The following is an 18479-nucleotide window of genomic DNA, read 5'->3' as shown; positions in this document are numbered from 1 at the left end:
CCCATCCGCCTCAAGGTTGTACGTGTTGTGGCTTCACAAATGCTTTGCTGCATACCTCGGTTGTAACGAGTGGTTATTTCAGTCAAAGTTGCTCTTCTATCAGCTTGAATCAGTCGGCCCATTCTCCTCTGACCTCTAGCATCAACAAGGCATTTTCGCCCACAGGACTGCCGCATACTGGATGTTTTCCCCTTTTCACACCATTCTTTGTAAACCCTAGAAATGGTTGTGCGTGAAAATCCCAGTAACTGAGCAGATTGTGAAATACTCAGAGCGGCCCGTCTGGCACCAACAACCATGCCACGCTCAAAATTGCTTAAATCACCTTTCTTTCCCATTCAGACATTCAGTTTGGAGTTCAGGAGATTGTCTTGACCAGGACCACACCCCTAAATGCATTGAAGCAACTGCCATGTGATTGGTTGGTTAGATAATTGCATTAATGAGAAATTGAACAGGTGTTCCTAATAATCTTTTAGGTGAGTGTATATATATATATATATATATAATATTCTATACTATACTTTATCACAGTAAAGATTCCAGTTGATTAAACTGAATTAAGACAAGTAGCGAAAAATCTTGACTGCCGCTCCATAGAAATCAATATAACAACAGTCTAAGGTTGACTGCGCCTGTCTTCTCAGTTCAGTCAATTGGAATATTTAGTTTTGCCTGGGATGAATCACTGTTCACCAAACTCTGAAACCATTTAATTGGTACATATTTATATTTCAGTGTTTTTTTGTTTATGTTAAATTTAAACAGGACATTACACTAGTGTGGTACATGTACTAAAAAGTACAAAGTAAGTTAATCAAGCAAATGTGTCACAGATAGAAAATGTTGAAGCTTTTTGATTCCGATCTGTGGAATCCCTGTGGGAAACTGTGGCGAGCCACTTTGTACTTACACGACTAAGTGAATATGAATCTCTTAATGACAGTGGCTCAAACCAGGTTTCCAATTACCTGTATGTCAGTCATGTGTGATGTGTCAGCTGTGTAATGCATGTTATGGAAATATTCTGAGAACTGCAGATCTTTACAATGTGTCTATACCCTTTTCAATGTATGTATTGATTTACTTGGCACATATATTATGTTTGATTTGCAAGATTAATGTAGCAAAGTCATAAATATAATCTCAGATATGTGATATACAGCACATATTAAATGATTATTTGTAATGTGAGGGATTTTAAAGTGTATGTGGGAAGTTAACTTCACAGTCAGGCACAATGCCAGCAACCATGTGAGCTTCCCCTCCCAGCTTTGCACACACTCCTCTGCCCTGATCTGAACACTTACCGCCACTTAGACCTAGTCCTGTGCCAGCAGAGATTGCCCAGTGATGACAAATTGTTTGGAGAGGTGTAGTGCATGTATTATGATAATGACTTTGTAAAAGGTAACTTTCCACAACCACCAAGGTCATTTATACCCAAAATACAATAGATTATATTCCTGCTGGTCTGTTTGCTTTTAGCATGAATCTTCCTTTTCTTTCTTTCTTTCTTTCTTTCATTTTTTCTTTCTGCAGAGATGCTGCAAATGCTTTCTCTCTACAATGTGGCAAAGTGTGAGTTGTCTGATAGATCGTTTTACAGTCCTTTAGCTTCTTGGAACAATAAAGAATTAATGCATTTGGATAATCATGCCTTTTCCTCACTCGTCTTCTCTCCCATATGCTGTTTTTCAGCAGCTCCCATCTGGAAAATTCACATTTTGTCCCTCAGTGATTTCTATCAGAATTAAATCAGAATAAAGAATGACTTTATTCAAACTGAACATTACGTTTGGCTCAGACTCTCTCACTATCCTTATTGTTAAGTTACACTGTAAATCTCTGTGTTACAAATAAGGCTGGAAGCATTGTTCTTTCTTCTCATAGCTGTTTTAAAATAAAATATTAGCTATTTAAATGAATGCATACGTGCATACATACATACATACATAATACATTAATGATTCAGCTTAATTCACATACATAGCTTCAGCAGTGTTTTATTTTATTTTTTGACATTTCAGGATAGTGATTTTTGACATGGCTTAATGTTAGGATTTACTTTTACAAGAGTTAAAGTCGAACTTTGCGTGAACTTGATAGGCTTAATTATGTATGCATTCGAAAAATCTTGCAACTCAGATATCAAAAAAGTGTTACAGTATTATACGGTTATCTGCGTCTAATGCAATTAACACAATTTGTACATATTAAATGTGTTATATAATATATTTAAATGATGAAGTGCTGATAATCATGTTCCTTTTCCCTGTGTTCACATCACCCTGTTTCTCAGCACACAAAGATGTAAAAGTTAATATTCTTAAATAATGCGCTTTATTACTGATACCAAACCACAGTCTGTTATGGACAAAATATGATCTTCTCTTACCAACTCTTCTCCTAGCTTTATGTTATACTCACATAAACACTAAGTGAAGTGTATAAATATGAAAGATGGCAATTGGCTGGCTACGCAGAGACATAAACAACCCTCCTATCCCAAGCAATAAAGAGCCTTCATCTAGCTCCATGTTTCCCAAATGAAGAGTAAAATGTAAATAAGGCAGAATTGCAAGATTATGCAGGGCACAAACACAATGCAAATTTATATCAGCCTCCCCTCCCTTTGAACCTGAGTAAACAGAGCAGTGGGGGGTCTGGTGCTCTTCCAAGCAATTAAGATTCTCCCAAAATGGCTTTTCAGCTTTATCACCAAAGTAATGTTTAGAGAAATTCAAGAAGTAAAAGAAGATGATTTGCACAGGTTATCTTTATTTTTCTGCTAGCTAGATAGATAGATTGTTAAAGAAATGTATCATGGGATATATTTACAGTCCTTATACAAAGCAATACAGGGTGTGTGTGTTTTCATGTGTGGTTGTAATGTTACAAACATCAATACCAATATGAAGTCACAAACAAATAATGAAGATTGAAAAGTAGAAAGAAAATAGTTATAATAATACCAATGAAAAAAAAATTGTATAATTACCACCACCTAAATATGTAGTACATTATGCAACAGGAATGGAGCAGTATGTGCACATTGTACCCAATACCCAAGCTGCACAAAGTATAACATACTTAAAGCAGCACCAGAATCTTTTTTTTGTTTGTTTTACTGCCGCAGGTTAAAAGCTGGGTTGATATTCATATTATATAACAGAATGTAAAGGTATTCTACATCTAAATATTTTTTTCCATAACAAACATTTAATATAGCCTGTAGCAAGAAAGTCACAATCTCTTCTTGAAAAAACACCACCAGTGAAATTAGAAATGCTTGATTATTGTAATAGGAAAGTGTTATGAGAAGATTAGCCAGTGTGTGGTGACAGTGAGTCACAGTCTTTAATTTGAGAAACATTAAACACAAGAACAGAGAAAGACTGCCAGCTAAGCCAATTCTTTTCACACACTGCACTCTTGTTCATTTCCATTTGCAGAATATTTGTAACAATTGTTTTAAAAGCTGTTTTCTCAAGTTATATATTGTGACATGAAAAAAAAAATCATACATGGTCACATTAGTATCATTCAGAATAACCTTTTTTTTTTGTAATCCTGTGGTGAATTAATCAACTGTCATGTTTTTGCTTTTCAGTTGATACTAAAATTAAAACTGATGTTGAGGTAAATGTAGGGTACCAGAAATGAAACAGCATTTGATAGAGTAGAATACTTGATTGAGGAACAACAACTTTCTCAAAAGATGGATGCATTATAACACTGCAGATTAATTTCAGATGGTGAAGTTTATATTGAGTAAAACATCATGGCCACTGGGAGGCACAGATGGATTCCAAAATATACCAAGATATTTTGTCCAATAAACCAGTTCAGGTATATAACAAGAGCAATAACAAGAGCACACCAAGTTTAAAAACACGCTTAACCATCGCAATTTCCAGATTAAAAGCCAATACAATATTGTAGTATGAACTGAATAAAGCAGTTCACAAGCACAAGCTGCACTACTCGTAGGCAGTGGAAAGATTTTGATGAACTAATTAATAGGCTACAGAAAGTGCCTTCCCCTGCTATCAAAGCCAATGAAGGGTTCACAAAATAGAAAGACATACAATTCTCTACTTTGTTTTCTTTGTTTAAAAAATATTGAGTGCTCACTAGCATTTTTTTTTTAAATCTACTTTTAGTTACGCATCATCAGGGATATGAATACATTTTGAGGCTGCTGTATATCAATAGCATGCTTTTGACTCATGACTCATTCCTCAGCTTCTGTAACAACATCGGCCATAGGCTTTCCATCAAAGCAGCTGCATCTTGTGGGGTGATTGAAGCCCTTTGATATAATCAGACAACTTTCTCAGATATACTGGCCTTGAACTTAACATTTTGATTAAACAGCACATTTGTGAATATTTTAGAAGTGAAGTTGCAAAATATTTATTTATATATATATATATATATATATATATATATATATATATATATATATATATATATACACACACACACAACTACTACAAGAAAAACAAAGCTAAGTGCATATAGTATTTATAAGATTCTGTAATGATTTCAATAGAAATATAGCAAAAATGTATTGTTTTTTAATTTTATTTGCCTATATATAAATGGTAGATTTCTGCATCTTTGACACAGGCTCAATACATGACACAAAAAACACAGGTAAATGTATAGTAAACATATACAAATACATATGATAGCAATACATGTATTACGCTTTTTTATGTAGAAACCTACAGCTCAGTATAACATACCTACATAAATAAATAGAATAGTGTGTTCTTGCCACATTACATACGAGTGAGGTTACTAAATCTGTCCAAAATATTAGTACTGTATAAGAGGTTCAGTTCAGATTAGTGCTCATCAGATTTGTGTAAATTCTAACTAGGCTCTGGCAGCGGATGCCTCTCAGCACCTTGGACAGTTTCCCAGCGGTGACTGCCTCAATGTATGCACAAGCGAAGCAGCGTGGAAGCTGTAGAAGCTGTGAACGGGAACAGTCCCAAAGTGATTGTTTCTGGAGAGAGACGAATTTTTAAAGGCAAAGAACTTAACAAAGTGATTAAAAAACAAAAGCATTTCTCATGGCTGAACTACTTTCCTCTCCAGGAGTTTTGCTGTTCAGAACAGGACCAATTTTAAAGGGGACTTTGCTTGATCTCTGCATTGTAACACATGGGTGGCCTAAATTAAAATGATGAAAATGGTAACGGTGAATTACAAATTTTAGTTAGAAAAGTTTCTAAGTGGGGGGGGGAGGGAAATGTTCAGTCTCAAAGCAATATTTTTCAATCTCATGGTCATTTTACATACTGCACACCAGCTAAATATCTAATAAGGAACAATATTTTCTTCATGAACTCTATATAGTACAACACACCTCCACCTCTAGAGACTATGAGTTATGGCTCTTCTACAGTCCAAATAAGGATTTAGAGGCTTTAGCGTGTCCAGGTTTGAGACGATCATTTGTTACTGCCCAGTATCTGTCCAATGTGTAGACAATAGCCTAAAGGGGTGTATTTATAAAGAGAAACCTTTCCAGTCAGCATTTATGCATTATTTTTCACCTTATCATTCTGCTGGAACCTGCACAATTATTTTAACCTTGCATTGGCAAATTAAGTAATTATATTAATATAAAATACACAATACATTTTTATATAAGTTTGGTTTAAATGCAAGATTCCTATACACAGTTATACCAGTTTGCATACAGGGATCAGGCATCGAGGTTAGAAAATGAATTTATATATATATATATATATATATATATATACACATATATACAGTGAGGGAAAAAAGTATTTGATCCCCTGCTGATTTTGTACGTTTGCTCACTGACAAAGAAATGATCAGTCTATAATTTTAATGGTAGGTGTATTTTAACAGTGAGAGACAGAATAACAACAAAAAAATCCAGAAAAACGCATTTCAAAAAAGTTATAAATTGATTTGCATGTTAATGAGGGAAATAAGTATTTGATCCCCTATCAATCAGCAAGATTTCTGGCTCCTAGGTGTCTTTTATACAGGTAACGAGCTGAGATTAGGAGCTCTCTCTTAAAGGGAGTGCTCCTAATCTCAGCTCGTTACCTGTATAAAAGACACCTGTCCACAGAAGCAATCAATCAATCAGATTCCAAACTCTCCACCATGGCCAAGACCAAAGAGCTGTCCAAGGATTTCAGGGACAAGATTGTAGACCTACACAAGGCTGGAATGGGCTACAAGACCATCGCCAAGCAGCTTGGTGAGAAGGTGACAACAGTTGGTGCGATTATTCACAAATGGAAGAAACACAAAATAACTGTCTCACCTCGTGGAGTTTCAATGATCATGAGAACGGTGAGGAATCAGCCCAGAACTACACGGGAGGATCTTGTTAATGATCTCAAGGCAGCTGGGACCATAGTCACCAAGAAAACAATTGGTAACGCACTACGCCGTGAAGGACTGAAATCCTGCAGCGCCCGCAAGGTCCCCCTGCTCAAGAAAGCACATGTACAGGCCCGTCTGAAGTTTGCCAATGAACATCTGAATGATTCAGAGGAGAACTGGGTGAAAGTGTTGTGGTCAGATGAGATAAAATCGAGCTCTTTGGCATCAACTCAACTCGCCGTGTTTGGAGGAGGAGGAATGACCCCAAGAACACCATCCCCACCGTCAAACATGGAGGTGGAAACATTATGCTTTGGGGGTGTTTTTCTGCTAAGGGGACAGGACAACTGCACCGCATCAAAGGGACGATGGACGGGGCCATGTACCGTCAAATCTTGGGTGAGAACCTCCTTCCCTCAGCCAGGGCATTGAAAATGGGTCGTGGATGGGTATTCCTGCATGACAATGACCCAAAACACACAGCCAAGGCAACACAGGAGTGGCTCAAGAAGAAGCACATTAAGGTCCTGGAGTGGCCTAGCCAGTCTCCAGACCTTAATCCCATAGAAAATCTGTGGAGGGAGCTGAAGGTTCGAGTTGCCAAACATCAGCCTCGAAACCTTAATGACTTGGAGAGGATCTGCAAAGAGGAGTGGGACAAAATCCCTCCTGAGATGTGTGCAAACCTGGTGGGCAACTACAAGAAACGTCTGACCTCTGACCTGTGATTGCCACCAAGGGTTTTGCCACCAAGTACTAAGTCAAAGGGGTCAAATACTTATTTCCCTCATTAACATGCAAATTAATTTATAACTTTTTTGAAATGCGTTTTTCTGGATTTTGTTGTTGTTATTCTGTCTCTCACTGTTAAAATACACCTACCATTAAAATTATAGACTGATCATTTCTTTGTCAGTGGGCAAATGTACAAAATCAGCAGGGGATCAAATACTTTTTTCCCTCACTGTATGTGTGTATATATATATATATATATATATATATATATATATATATATATATATATAAATAATTAAGGTTATGAAGCATGACTTTCAATTAATTATGTTTTAATTGAGATTCATCACCTATTATTATCTTCTGTAGAAGGGACTGAAGCTGAAGATTTCTTCAATCTAGCAATAAAATAATGGTGTCCAAACAGAGCCTGAAGAGTTTGCAGGTGCCTATATCTATGTTAGAGAACATCTTTGATTTTCTTAAAACTACAACCATCTATAGTGTTATTCTGAAAGCATTTAATACAGGACAGCTTGTATCCATCATAAACATAAGCCACATAAAATAGACATTTTCTCCCTCATGATTACTACATTGTTAACCCTCTGGGCAAAGTTTAACCTTGGCATCCAGATCAAATATTACTGAATGTCAGACATTTTTCATGGATCATGTGCTATCGCTGACACTTAAATGTCTGAAAGTCACCTGTCAAATGCCTCAAATATTTATTGAGATACTGTGGCAGCAATTCATTTTACCTTTTTATTTTTATTTTAAATGTAGTTTTCTATCAAGACCCTTTCTACTTGCAATGGGTTTTACTAGAAGGTACATGTGATATGAAGTTTTCTATTTTATTGTATTTTAAGGGTATCATGAATGAATTATACCATTCTGAACAACAGTATCAATGTATATGTATATGTATTGTTAACCTTAAACATCTACAAACAAGATCATGTACCTGTGACAAAGCTGGAAGTCTGAAAAGGATTATATGAAATAAAATCCTCCTTCTAATACTGGAGCACCATAACATTCAAGGGTAGGCATACTCGGTAATATATATCTTGTCAGCATTGGTCGTTTGTTTTTTGACTGCTGTCCCAATATTTCTGTAAATATGGTATAGCAGCAATATCTAACCCTGCCACAGACCTGCTCCATGCTTATGACATATTGCATTTGCCAGTATTGTTTATATTTTATTTAAAGCCTCTGCAATTGCTCTTCAGTCTTCATAAGACCCAGGCGGCTCCCTGGAGGGCCTCCTGAACTGAAAGAGGAGAATCATAGCACCAAGCTGCTGGTTTTCTCTGTGCTTAACAGTGATCTTGTTTATGTTACCGAATAGTTTGACACCCAAATGCAATCCTATGCAGTTTATGCTCTTCTATTCAAATACCATTTCTGAACAGATTTGATTTCCCAAGCAGAATTTGTACCTAAACTAGTCAGAGTTCAGTCTGGATGTCATCATCTTTCATGGGTTTCACAGTTTAAATAAAGTATTTTTTTCACCTGACAAAAACAGTGTTGAATAGGACAGGTTGACAAAGTTAAATATCATGATCATATTTTGGTTAATTTATTCTATATATTATTTTAATGGATGTTACTGGGTTTTAAAAATACAGCTTGCGGCTAGGGTCTTTTAACGGAAGGAAACTTAAATTCCACTTGGATAATTCTACTTGCTCACTGTTGAAATTTAAATGTGGCTCCCTGGTGAGCCACAGATACAGTCATTGTAAGTCTACAAACTGTAGTCAATATTCAGTTTTGGACTGTTTCTTTTGCTTGCTTTGATTTTCTTTTTCATGTAGTCTTGGCAGACAGAGATGTGCCATCTTCTGAGCCGAGTTCAGTTTACAAGAAAGAGGACGAAAGACCATTATCTAGTTCTCATTGTTGAAAAGATATACAAAAAGAATAGACCAAACTTGTTTTTTCCCCACCAAAAATGTGATATGGCTTGTTATTTCAAGTCATCAGCTACTTGAATGAAAAACAATGTGGCAAATCTCTGTTTGAAAGATGTAAAAATGAGTCTATGACCTTGAACCAACACACAGTGCCTCTCATGTGCAAGCACTTGCTTTTGGAAATGCATCTTCAGATATACATAAAATGTTTATTTTCTGTCTGTGTGCTTGGTTGTTTTAGCTTCCAATTTTGTATTTCATCAGAGACTTTAAGAGTCATGAGAGTCATACTTCTCACATTTTATGACTAAATATAGTCACTGTATAGGGATTTGAAATCTGCAGCAATGGACATTTTGGTCATAAAACCACAATAAAATAAAAACCAATGTTAGGAAAATCGGCTTTTTATGATTAAGTTTATTTGCAATACTATTAATAGCATAAACATGCCTTTTATCATCAAAGGGATGCAGCAGGGTTAAAAACGGAACCAGACTGGAATGTAAACATACATTCTGAAAATTAATTCTGGACTTCTGAACCTTGAAAATGAAGCTGACAGGATAGTGTGGCCTTGTCCAGTGGAGCACACTGTACCACCCTGTGAGCTGGTATGATAAAGCAACAGAAAATGGAAATTAATGAAAATTGAATGGCTAGAATGCAGAACAAGTGTCACTTGAGGACACCCTAGACAAGGGGTTGAACACAGAAATGACAGGGTAGGTGAGCAGAAAAGGGGACAAATGTACAGTGAACTTGTGCTTATGTTTTTGATTGATGGATATATTCTCCTTGCAGAAATATTATCTTCTCAAGGTTCCACATGCTTGAATTACCACCTGTCCAGAAAACACTTCTTGCAATACAGCCACAGTGAAACATGTCCGTGATATATTATTCTAATTGGCAGGTCCTGGTTTTCTATAGTTTTCTAATAATTCAATGATTCAGTTGTATGAAAGCCCTTTGTTGACTGGATTTTAAAAACATTTTTAACTCATTTTATTTGGTTTCAGTACATATAAAACCTCGTCTATACATCAGCTCAGCATAGCAAATAGTGACAGCTGTTTTGATGTTCAGCCACTGCACTATCTTACAGTTTATGAAAAGTGTCATTTGATATTTTGCATGTCGGTAGCTTGCTTTAAGTTTGCAAATGTAATACGACTGACTAGGGTTATATCTTTTGAAGGCTGTTATCATTGTCACAATAACTATAATTTAACAAATGCATGGCAGCCGTTTGATCAAAGTACTGAGTTGAAAGATGAGTGAGAATTGACAGGCAAGTCAAACCCATGGATAGTAGTTTGTCATTATTAAGGTTGATCCAGGAGGCTTAAAAAAATACAAAGTTATGATAAGAAAAATGGCAAAAAAAATCCCTGGCATCAGACATAAAAAATATCTATGCCATCAGTGCATGTATCAAGTAGTAGATGGATCATGTTCTTAGTGTTGCTAATGTATAGGCTTTCATGTCTATGAATCATTTAGAATATACAGTACTGTGCAAAAGTTTTAGGCAGATGTGAACAAATGCTGTAAAGTAAGAATGCTTTCAAAAACAGACATGTTAACAGATTATATTTATCAATTAACTAAATTCAAAGTGAGTGAACAGAAGAAAAATCTAAAATCAAATCCATATTTGGTGTGACCACCCTTTGCCTTCAAAACAGCATCAATTCTTCTAGGTACACTTGCACACAGTCAGGGATTTTGTAGGCATATAGTCAAGTGTATGATTAAACAATTATATCAAACAGGTGCTAATGATCATCAATTCAATATGTAGGTTGAAACACAATCATTAACTGACACAGAAACAGCTGTGTAGGAGGAATAAAACTGGGTGAGGAACAGCCAAACTCAGCTAACAAGGTGAGGCTGCTGAAGACAGTTTCCTGTCAAAAGTCATACACCATGGCAAGACTGAGCACAGCAACAAGACACAAGGCAGTTATACTGCATCAGCAAGGGCTCTCCCAGGCAGAACTTTCAAGGCAGACAGATGTTTCCAGATGTGCTGTCCAAGCTCTTTTGAAGAAGCACAAAGAAACGGGCAACATTGAGGACCGTAGATGCAGTGGTCGGCCAAGGAAACTTACTGCAGCAGATGAAAGACACATCATGCTTACTTCCCTTCACAATCGGAAGATGTCTAGCAGAGCCATCAGCTCAGGATTGGCAGAAAACAGTGGGACCCTGTACACCTATCTACTGTCCAGAGAAGTCTTGGCCGGAAGTGGCCTTCATGGAAGACTTGTGGCCAAAAAGCCATACCTCCGACATGGCAACAAGGCCAAGCGACTCAACTATACACAAAAACACAGGAACTGGGGTGCAGAAAAATGGCAGCAGGTGCTCTGGACTGATGAGTCAAAATTTGAAATACCTGGCTGTAGCAGAAGGCAGTTTGTTCACTGAAGGGCTGGAGAGCGGTACACAAATGAGTGTCTGCAGGCAACAGTGAAGCATGGTGGAGCTTCCTTGCAAGTTTGGGGCTGCATTTCTGCAAATGAAGTTGGGGATTTGGTCAGAATGAATGGTCTCCTCAATGCTGAGAAGTACAGGCAGATACTTATCCATCATGCAATACGATTGGCCCCAAGTTTATTCCCCCAAGTAGGCCCCAAGTTTATTCTGCAGCATGACAACGACCCCAAACATACAGCGACAGTCATTAAGAACTATCTTCAGCGTAAAGAAGAACAAGGAGTCCTGGAAGTGATGGTATGGCCCCCACAGAGCCCTGATCTCAACATCATCGAGTCTGTCTGGGATTACATGAAGAGAGAGAAGCAACTGAGGCTGCCTAATTCCACAGAAGAACTGTGGTTAGATCTCCAAGATGTTTGGGCCAACCTACCTGCCAAGTTCCTTCAAAAACTGTGTGCAAGTGAACCTAGAAGAATTGATGCTGTTTTGAAGGCAAAGGGTGGTCACACCAAATATGGATTTGATGTAGATTTTTCTTCTGTTAACTCACTTTGCATTTAGTTAATTGATAAATATAATCTATTAACGTCTATTTTTGAAAGCATTCTTACTTTACAGCATTTTTTCACACCTGCCTAAAACTTTTGCACAGTACTATACATATATATATTTACTTTAAAATTAAAAAATAAACCAGCATTATGCATTACCCTATGCTAATAATCCCTTATCACACTCATTCAGGAGACCACTTCACATCAGAAACCAGATCAAACCTGCACAAAGCATTACTGGAAGATCTAAGCAGCCAATTAAATGTACCCCAGTTAGAGGCTTTAGGCATTTCCCAACACAATCACTATCACAGACACAAACATCGCTGGATATCAATGTGGAACCACCCTGGGAAGAAACTGGGCCCTAGGCCTGTTTCCCATTTCTATCCCAATGGCACTGTTAGTATGTGAAAGTAATATGCTAGTTAAAAATCATGGAGTTTATTTTTCTGGGTTAAACATTTTAGTTATGATAAAAACAGTCAGATCATCCGAGTACACCAGAGTAGAGAACATGTGCTTTATCATAAGATTCTCAGTATTATTGTATTATGAAAATATTAACCAATGTGTTGTTGTCAAGGCTTTAATTGTTATAAATGTTTTTTTATTATATACAAAATATCATGAAACATGAATGCATTGGATTGATTGGGTAGCCTGCAGTATATTATACATTTAATATCTTAAAAGAAAAGGCATATAGATAAACAAACAAATCATATGGTGGAATATTTTAGGAATACAGCTGGTACTCATACAGAAGAGTCCTGGGGCCATGTAAAAGAAAAAAAGCTTTTAGTTTCAACTTATAAACTTGAAATTTTGACAAAAAAAAAAAAAAAAATCTGGACTTAAAAAAAAAACCTTACATTTTCGGCTTTTAAACACAGCTCCCTTCTAGAGGAAATACGGGCCACTGTAAGGAAGGAATAATGATGTATTGAGGTGTTGAAATGACTGATGAAGGTGACATTATTGATTTACTCTGGGATCGGGCCATATGGTTTAAGTTTGTCATATGAATCAATATGCCAAATAGCATTTGGACCTCTACTGTGGTATGTTCGCAAAACAGCGACATTGCTTGAGTTGTAAACCCTGTGGATCAATTAAATGTAAATCTGTCTTATTGGATCCTGTGTCACAATACACCCTCTTTGAATTCCATGTAGATGTAACCACATCTGCAGCTGTTCTGATTTCCCAATTTCATTTTGTTAAAATATCATTAGTCTTGAACCAAATTTGAATAGTGTGCAAACTCTTTTAAAAGTTCTGTAACTTATAATAACACCATGGCCATGTGTTAACATTGCCAATATCTCCTTATTAGTAAACACAAGTCTAAGGTAAAATCTTACAAGATCTGTTATTTGAGGCTGTTTGTAGATTTTGAGGCACAATGTAGCCCTTACTTTTGCATTTGTTGGAGCGGTATCATTTAAGCTTTAAAGTCAAAATTTTGAGTTTAAATGTTGTTTTTTAAAGTCAAAATTATGCATTTGAGTTGTTTTTTTCTTTCACATGGCCCCAGGGCTCTTCTGTATATTTGAATCTGAAAGATTCTTCAGGCTTTTGTAAATCTACAATCACAAGGCAGGTTTCAATGTGCTTAGTGTTTGATAGGATCATAGGAATATTCTTTGTGTATAAGATCCCCATCTCCCTTTCAGCCTAGTGCCTATAGATCTGATAAAAAATATCTATCCTTGTCTTGATTGGTTTTGCATGATGAATAATAAAAGGTGCTGAGCCTAAAAGATTATCATGTTCATAAGTATGGAACTGACCTGGGATGCCAATGTGCATATATACTTTTAAATTATGCATATTTTTTGGTTTATTTGTTTCTTGTTAAGTACTATGGGAATACCAAAAGTGTTATCACTAAGTATTCCAGAGAAAAGGAGCTTAGCTGCTACCAATGTTTGGGGGTGTGCTGTACCCAACAGTAATCTCAAGACTGAAACGCATTAATACCTTTAACCCATGTACTTTAAATATATGTTGAAAGTGGTTCTATGTTATGCTAGTAGTTGGGCAATGGACCTTTTTTCCCTTTTTTTTTTACTGAATGCAGATATAGGTTGTCCTATATGGATATGCTACTGTACTTCTGCCCTGAAGCTACTACCTCCACACACACACACCTCCACCGTCTACCCACTCAGGTATGCTGTGAATCACTGAAATACTTAGTGTTCATTTCCCCCTTTATGTTAGAGTTACATCAGCTTACTTCAGTCATCCAACCAAACTTTATGCAATTTGGAGAAACCGTGTGGGTGGAGTTGGAGGTAAGATTCCAAGTATTTTCTCTGTTCTTGTGGATTATTTTATAAAGGTATAGGATGTCACAGTCTCATCCAATAGATGAGATATTATACATGTCATTAACGGCAGATAAACATTTGTCCCTTTCCTTTCTATAATCATTAAACTGGCACAGACTGTAAGGACTATAGTCAGCAGTATTATACAATGCTGTACGTTGTGCTGAATTCCCAGCAGCTGTGTGCAGAGATGATAAAAGCAATTAATAGCACTGCCTACGGGTTTTTATTATAAAAAGGGTCAATTAAGATGGTTCAAGGGTGATGAAATTGTGTTCCACATAAAGCAACATACTCTATTTATGTACAGGAAAGGGAAAGCTTTAAATCTGTGGCCCACAATCTATATGCTAATATACATATAAGCAAACTGAGGATACATGAGATTTGACATATAATTAGCACAATAACAATTCCAGACACAACCTAATCAAACTGGTGAACTGATTTGTTATTGAAAATTGAGATATCCATCTTCTCTGGCACCACTGACTAATTTTCAGAAAGGCAATGTTTATCATACATGTTTAAAATGCCATGGATTCAGTCTCACATTCTTGCACTGGCAGTTTTGCTATAAAATGTTTTAAATACATAGTCCTCTATATGCAGCTCCATTATAAACTAAATTAATGTAACACTCATTAAAGTCTACACTTAAAGCACACCTTGATCGTTTCCTTTCAAATCCATTGTGGTGGTGCACAGAGCCAAAATGATGACAATTGTGTCACTGTCCAAATATTTATGGACCTAACTGTATATGTATACAGCTCTGGAAAAAATTAAGAGACCACTGCAAATTTTTCTTAAATCAGCATCTCTACATGTATGGCAGCCATTCCATTCCATTCATATTTTTATTTGAAATTTGGGAGAAATGTTGTCAGTAGAATAAAACAAAAATGTTAATTTTACCGAAACACATACCTATAAATAGTAAAACCAGAGAAACTGATAATTTTGCAGTGGTCTCTTAATTTGTTCCAGAGCTGTGTATATATATATATATATATATATATATATATATATATATATATATATAGTAATAATTATTGCATGAAATGGAAAACACTTTATAGTCTGATTTCACATGGAGAATATAAAAGAAGCAACAATTATGCTACATTTCGTCAAAACAAAATATCACATTTTTTTTTTTTTCTGGATTTACTATATTGATTAAAGGAAGACTATGGTATAAGAATGGTCTTGAAATGATTCATTCATGAGTGGTTGTGATGTTTGAACCTACAATAATAATAACAAACATATGTTATCACATAACAGTCTTGTTGAAGGTGCTAAATTGGTCTCTGTGTCCTGGTTTTACTAGGTTTGTATGTTCAGTAGCTAATACATAATTTTAACAATTAAAGGTAAGCACTTTTTGAATTAAAAACTGGTATATTTATTTTATGAAAATCAATACTAAGCAAGTCAGAGATGCAATCTTTATGGCACAGAGCATTTCCCAATGAAGAGCAACGAATGAAAATCAGAGGCAGAAACGGAGATGAGGGTGATTAAATCATCAGAGTCAAAGCCACCACAAAATATCAAACTTTTCAGTCATCCTGTGAAGTGTAAAGTTATATTTTTTCCAGTGTATGAGATTGCAGAACACATCTGATCTGATCTGTTGTGTTCCCTCAAAAATCAAGTTTGCTTAATGCTTAAATTCTGAGCTGTCATTCACAGAAGTGTGTCAGAATAATAAATAAAAATCAAGGTCCCAAGGAGCTGCCAGTGGTCTCATAAAGACTATTACAATGTTTGATGGTGATGATGTGTGATTTAGAATGTGTGTTGGGTGGTTCAATTTACAATGCAGCTTTATTTCATTCTCTACAGGTAATGTGTTTGTGCTGAGCCTGGCCTGCGCTGACCTAGTGGTGGCATTTTACCCCTATCCCCTTGTGCTTTTTGCCATTTTCCATGATGGATGGTCCTTGGGAGATACGCATTGCAAAGTGAGTGGCTTCTTGATGGGATTGAGTGTGATAGGCTCGATCTTCAACATCACGGGAATAGCGATAAACAGGTACTGCTACATCTGCCATAGCTTCACATACGACAAGCTCTACAGCTACAGAAACACTCTGCTGTTTGTATTCTTGATCTGGGTGTTGACAATAGTTGCCATTGTGCCAAATTTTTTCGTTGGATCCCTTCAGTATGACCCGCGCATCTACTCATGCACTTTTGCCCAGACGGTCAGTTCTTCTTACACGATAACTGTTGTTGTAATCCACTTCATAGTGCCCATCATGGTGGTGACTTTCTGCTATCTCAGAATATGGATCTTGGTTATTAAAGTCCGGAGGAAAGTAAAGAGCGAGGTCCGGCCCAGACTGAAACCCAGTGACTTACGCAACTTCCTCACCATGTTTGTTGTGTTTGTGCTCTTCGCTATTTGCTGGGGCCCCCTAAACTTCATCGGGCTTGCCGTGGCAATCAACCCCCAGGCCGTAGCCCCGAAAATACCAGAATGGCTTTTTGTCGTAAGTTACTTCATGGCCTACTTTAACAGCTGCCTTAATGCAATAATCTATGGACTGCTGAACCAGAACTTTAGGAAGGAGTATAAACGGATTATCATGTCATTGTGGATGCCACGGCTCTTCTTTCAAGAGACATCTAAAGGAGGAACGGAAGGGATGAAAAGCAAGCCTTCACCAGCTTTGAACAACAATGAACACATGAAAGGGGAAAGTCTGTAATGTTTATATACTATTTTGGTTTCTTTGAAATCGTGGAGTGCCAGTCATATATTTATTTCAAGGATACCTACAAAACTTGATGCATAATGTGAATTAAACTGAGAAAAAAGACACCCTGCTGTGATGAACTGACAACTTGTAAAGACTTAATTTTAAAATTATGAAACATTAGAGTGCCATTCATGAACTGTGTATTATAGCTTATGTATCATATCCTTACATACACCTCAGGTTGCCTATATATTCTTTGCTGCTGTAGCAATACACTTTTTGAAATGGAAATGGAAAGCACCAAAACTATTTCTATTTGACACTGATGCATTTTTTAAGTATGTAACGTCATACCTATTCACCCATTTGTCTGCCTTTTCCACATAAGAATGGGTTTGGTAAATTGGGTTAACATAGCCAAAGTATTCCCAATTTTTTATTGAAAAGTCTTGGGTCTCCAAGCATCCTATGGTTTTATATGAGGTTGTATGGGTACTGTATGATTTAAAACAGAATTAATGAATCCACCATTTGCCTCATATTTCATTTTGCTTGTGTGAAGTTTATGATAAATCCTTTTTTCTCAATGCTGATGTATATAAATATATATATTAAACTTATATTAAAAGCATCCAATCATGCTTTTCAAGCTTGACTTTTAAAAAGCATTTGTATTTCCTGCAGTTGATTTGAATTATGCATTTGAGTTTAAGTGTAACATGACCCAGTTCACGTGCATATCCAGATATATATCTATCTATCTGTTCAGAATAACAGATGGCCCTTGTGAAACATGAAGGAACGACACTGTATGTTAGGTTTGTCACTGCATTATACCATCAGTTACTTGAGTAGCACAAATGCAAACACCCCATGAAATGCAAACCCCATCACTGCCATCATCCAAGCACTAACATTATCCATGTTTGGGGGTATGAGTGTACATTTATTCTGACTTTTAAAGAAGCACAATAAAAAAATGTTGAAAACAGAGATTAGTGTTTCAATGTAACTGGCTTTTTATATTAACAATCTTTAAAAACCTCAAGTGAGATGTCCTACCTTTTACTGTATGTTATTTTTTATGTGCAGTTTCTGTTCATTTTTATCTTGTTTATAAAAACATCTCTCGAGACAATTATTATATTCCAACTACCTAATAATGGAACCCTTGTTGATATGAGGGGCCATTAAATTCAAAAATAAACAAACAATAAATCATATACCAAAGTGGATATGTCATATAGCAGAAAAACAAAAAATAATTTACCAAAATGTAAATCATATACCATAGTGGACATATCATATAGCAGAACAAAAATATTAATATACCAAAGTGGATATATCATATAGCAGAACAAATATGTCACT

General features: G+C 36.2%; 1 protein-coding gene across 1 annotated transcript in view; it reads left to right on the top strand.

The window, feature by feature from the left end:
- LOC136747119 (melatonin receptor type 1B-like) overlaps positions 1–18260 on the top strand; it is a 31406-nt gene extending 13146 nt beyond the window's left edge. The window contains exon 2 of the mRNA XM_066700075.1: positions 16249–18260. Within this exon, the coding sequence (XP_066556172.1) occupies positions 16249–17117 (869 nt within the window). The 3' untranslated portion in view covers positions 17118–18260. The remainder of the gene's footprint in view (positions 1–16248) is intronic.
- Positions 18261–18479: the final 219 nt, after the last annotated feature.

This window comes from Amia ocellicauda, chromosome 3 (assembly GCF_036373705.1).
Source record: "Amia ocellicauda isolate fAmiCal2 chromosome 3, fAmiCal2.hap1, whole genome shotgun sequence".
Taxonomy (NCBI): Eukaryota; Metazoa; Chordata; class Actinopteri; order Amiiformes; family Amiidae; genus Amia; species Amia ocellicauda.
This window is presented reverse-complemented; position numbering and strand designations above follow the sequence as displayed.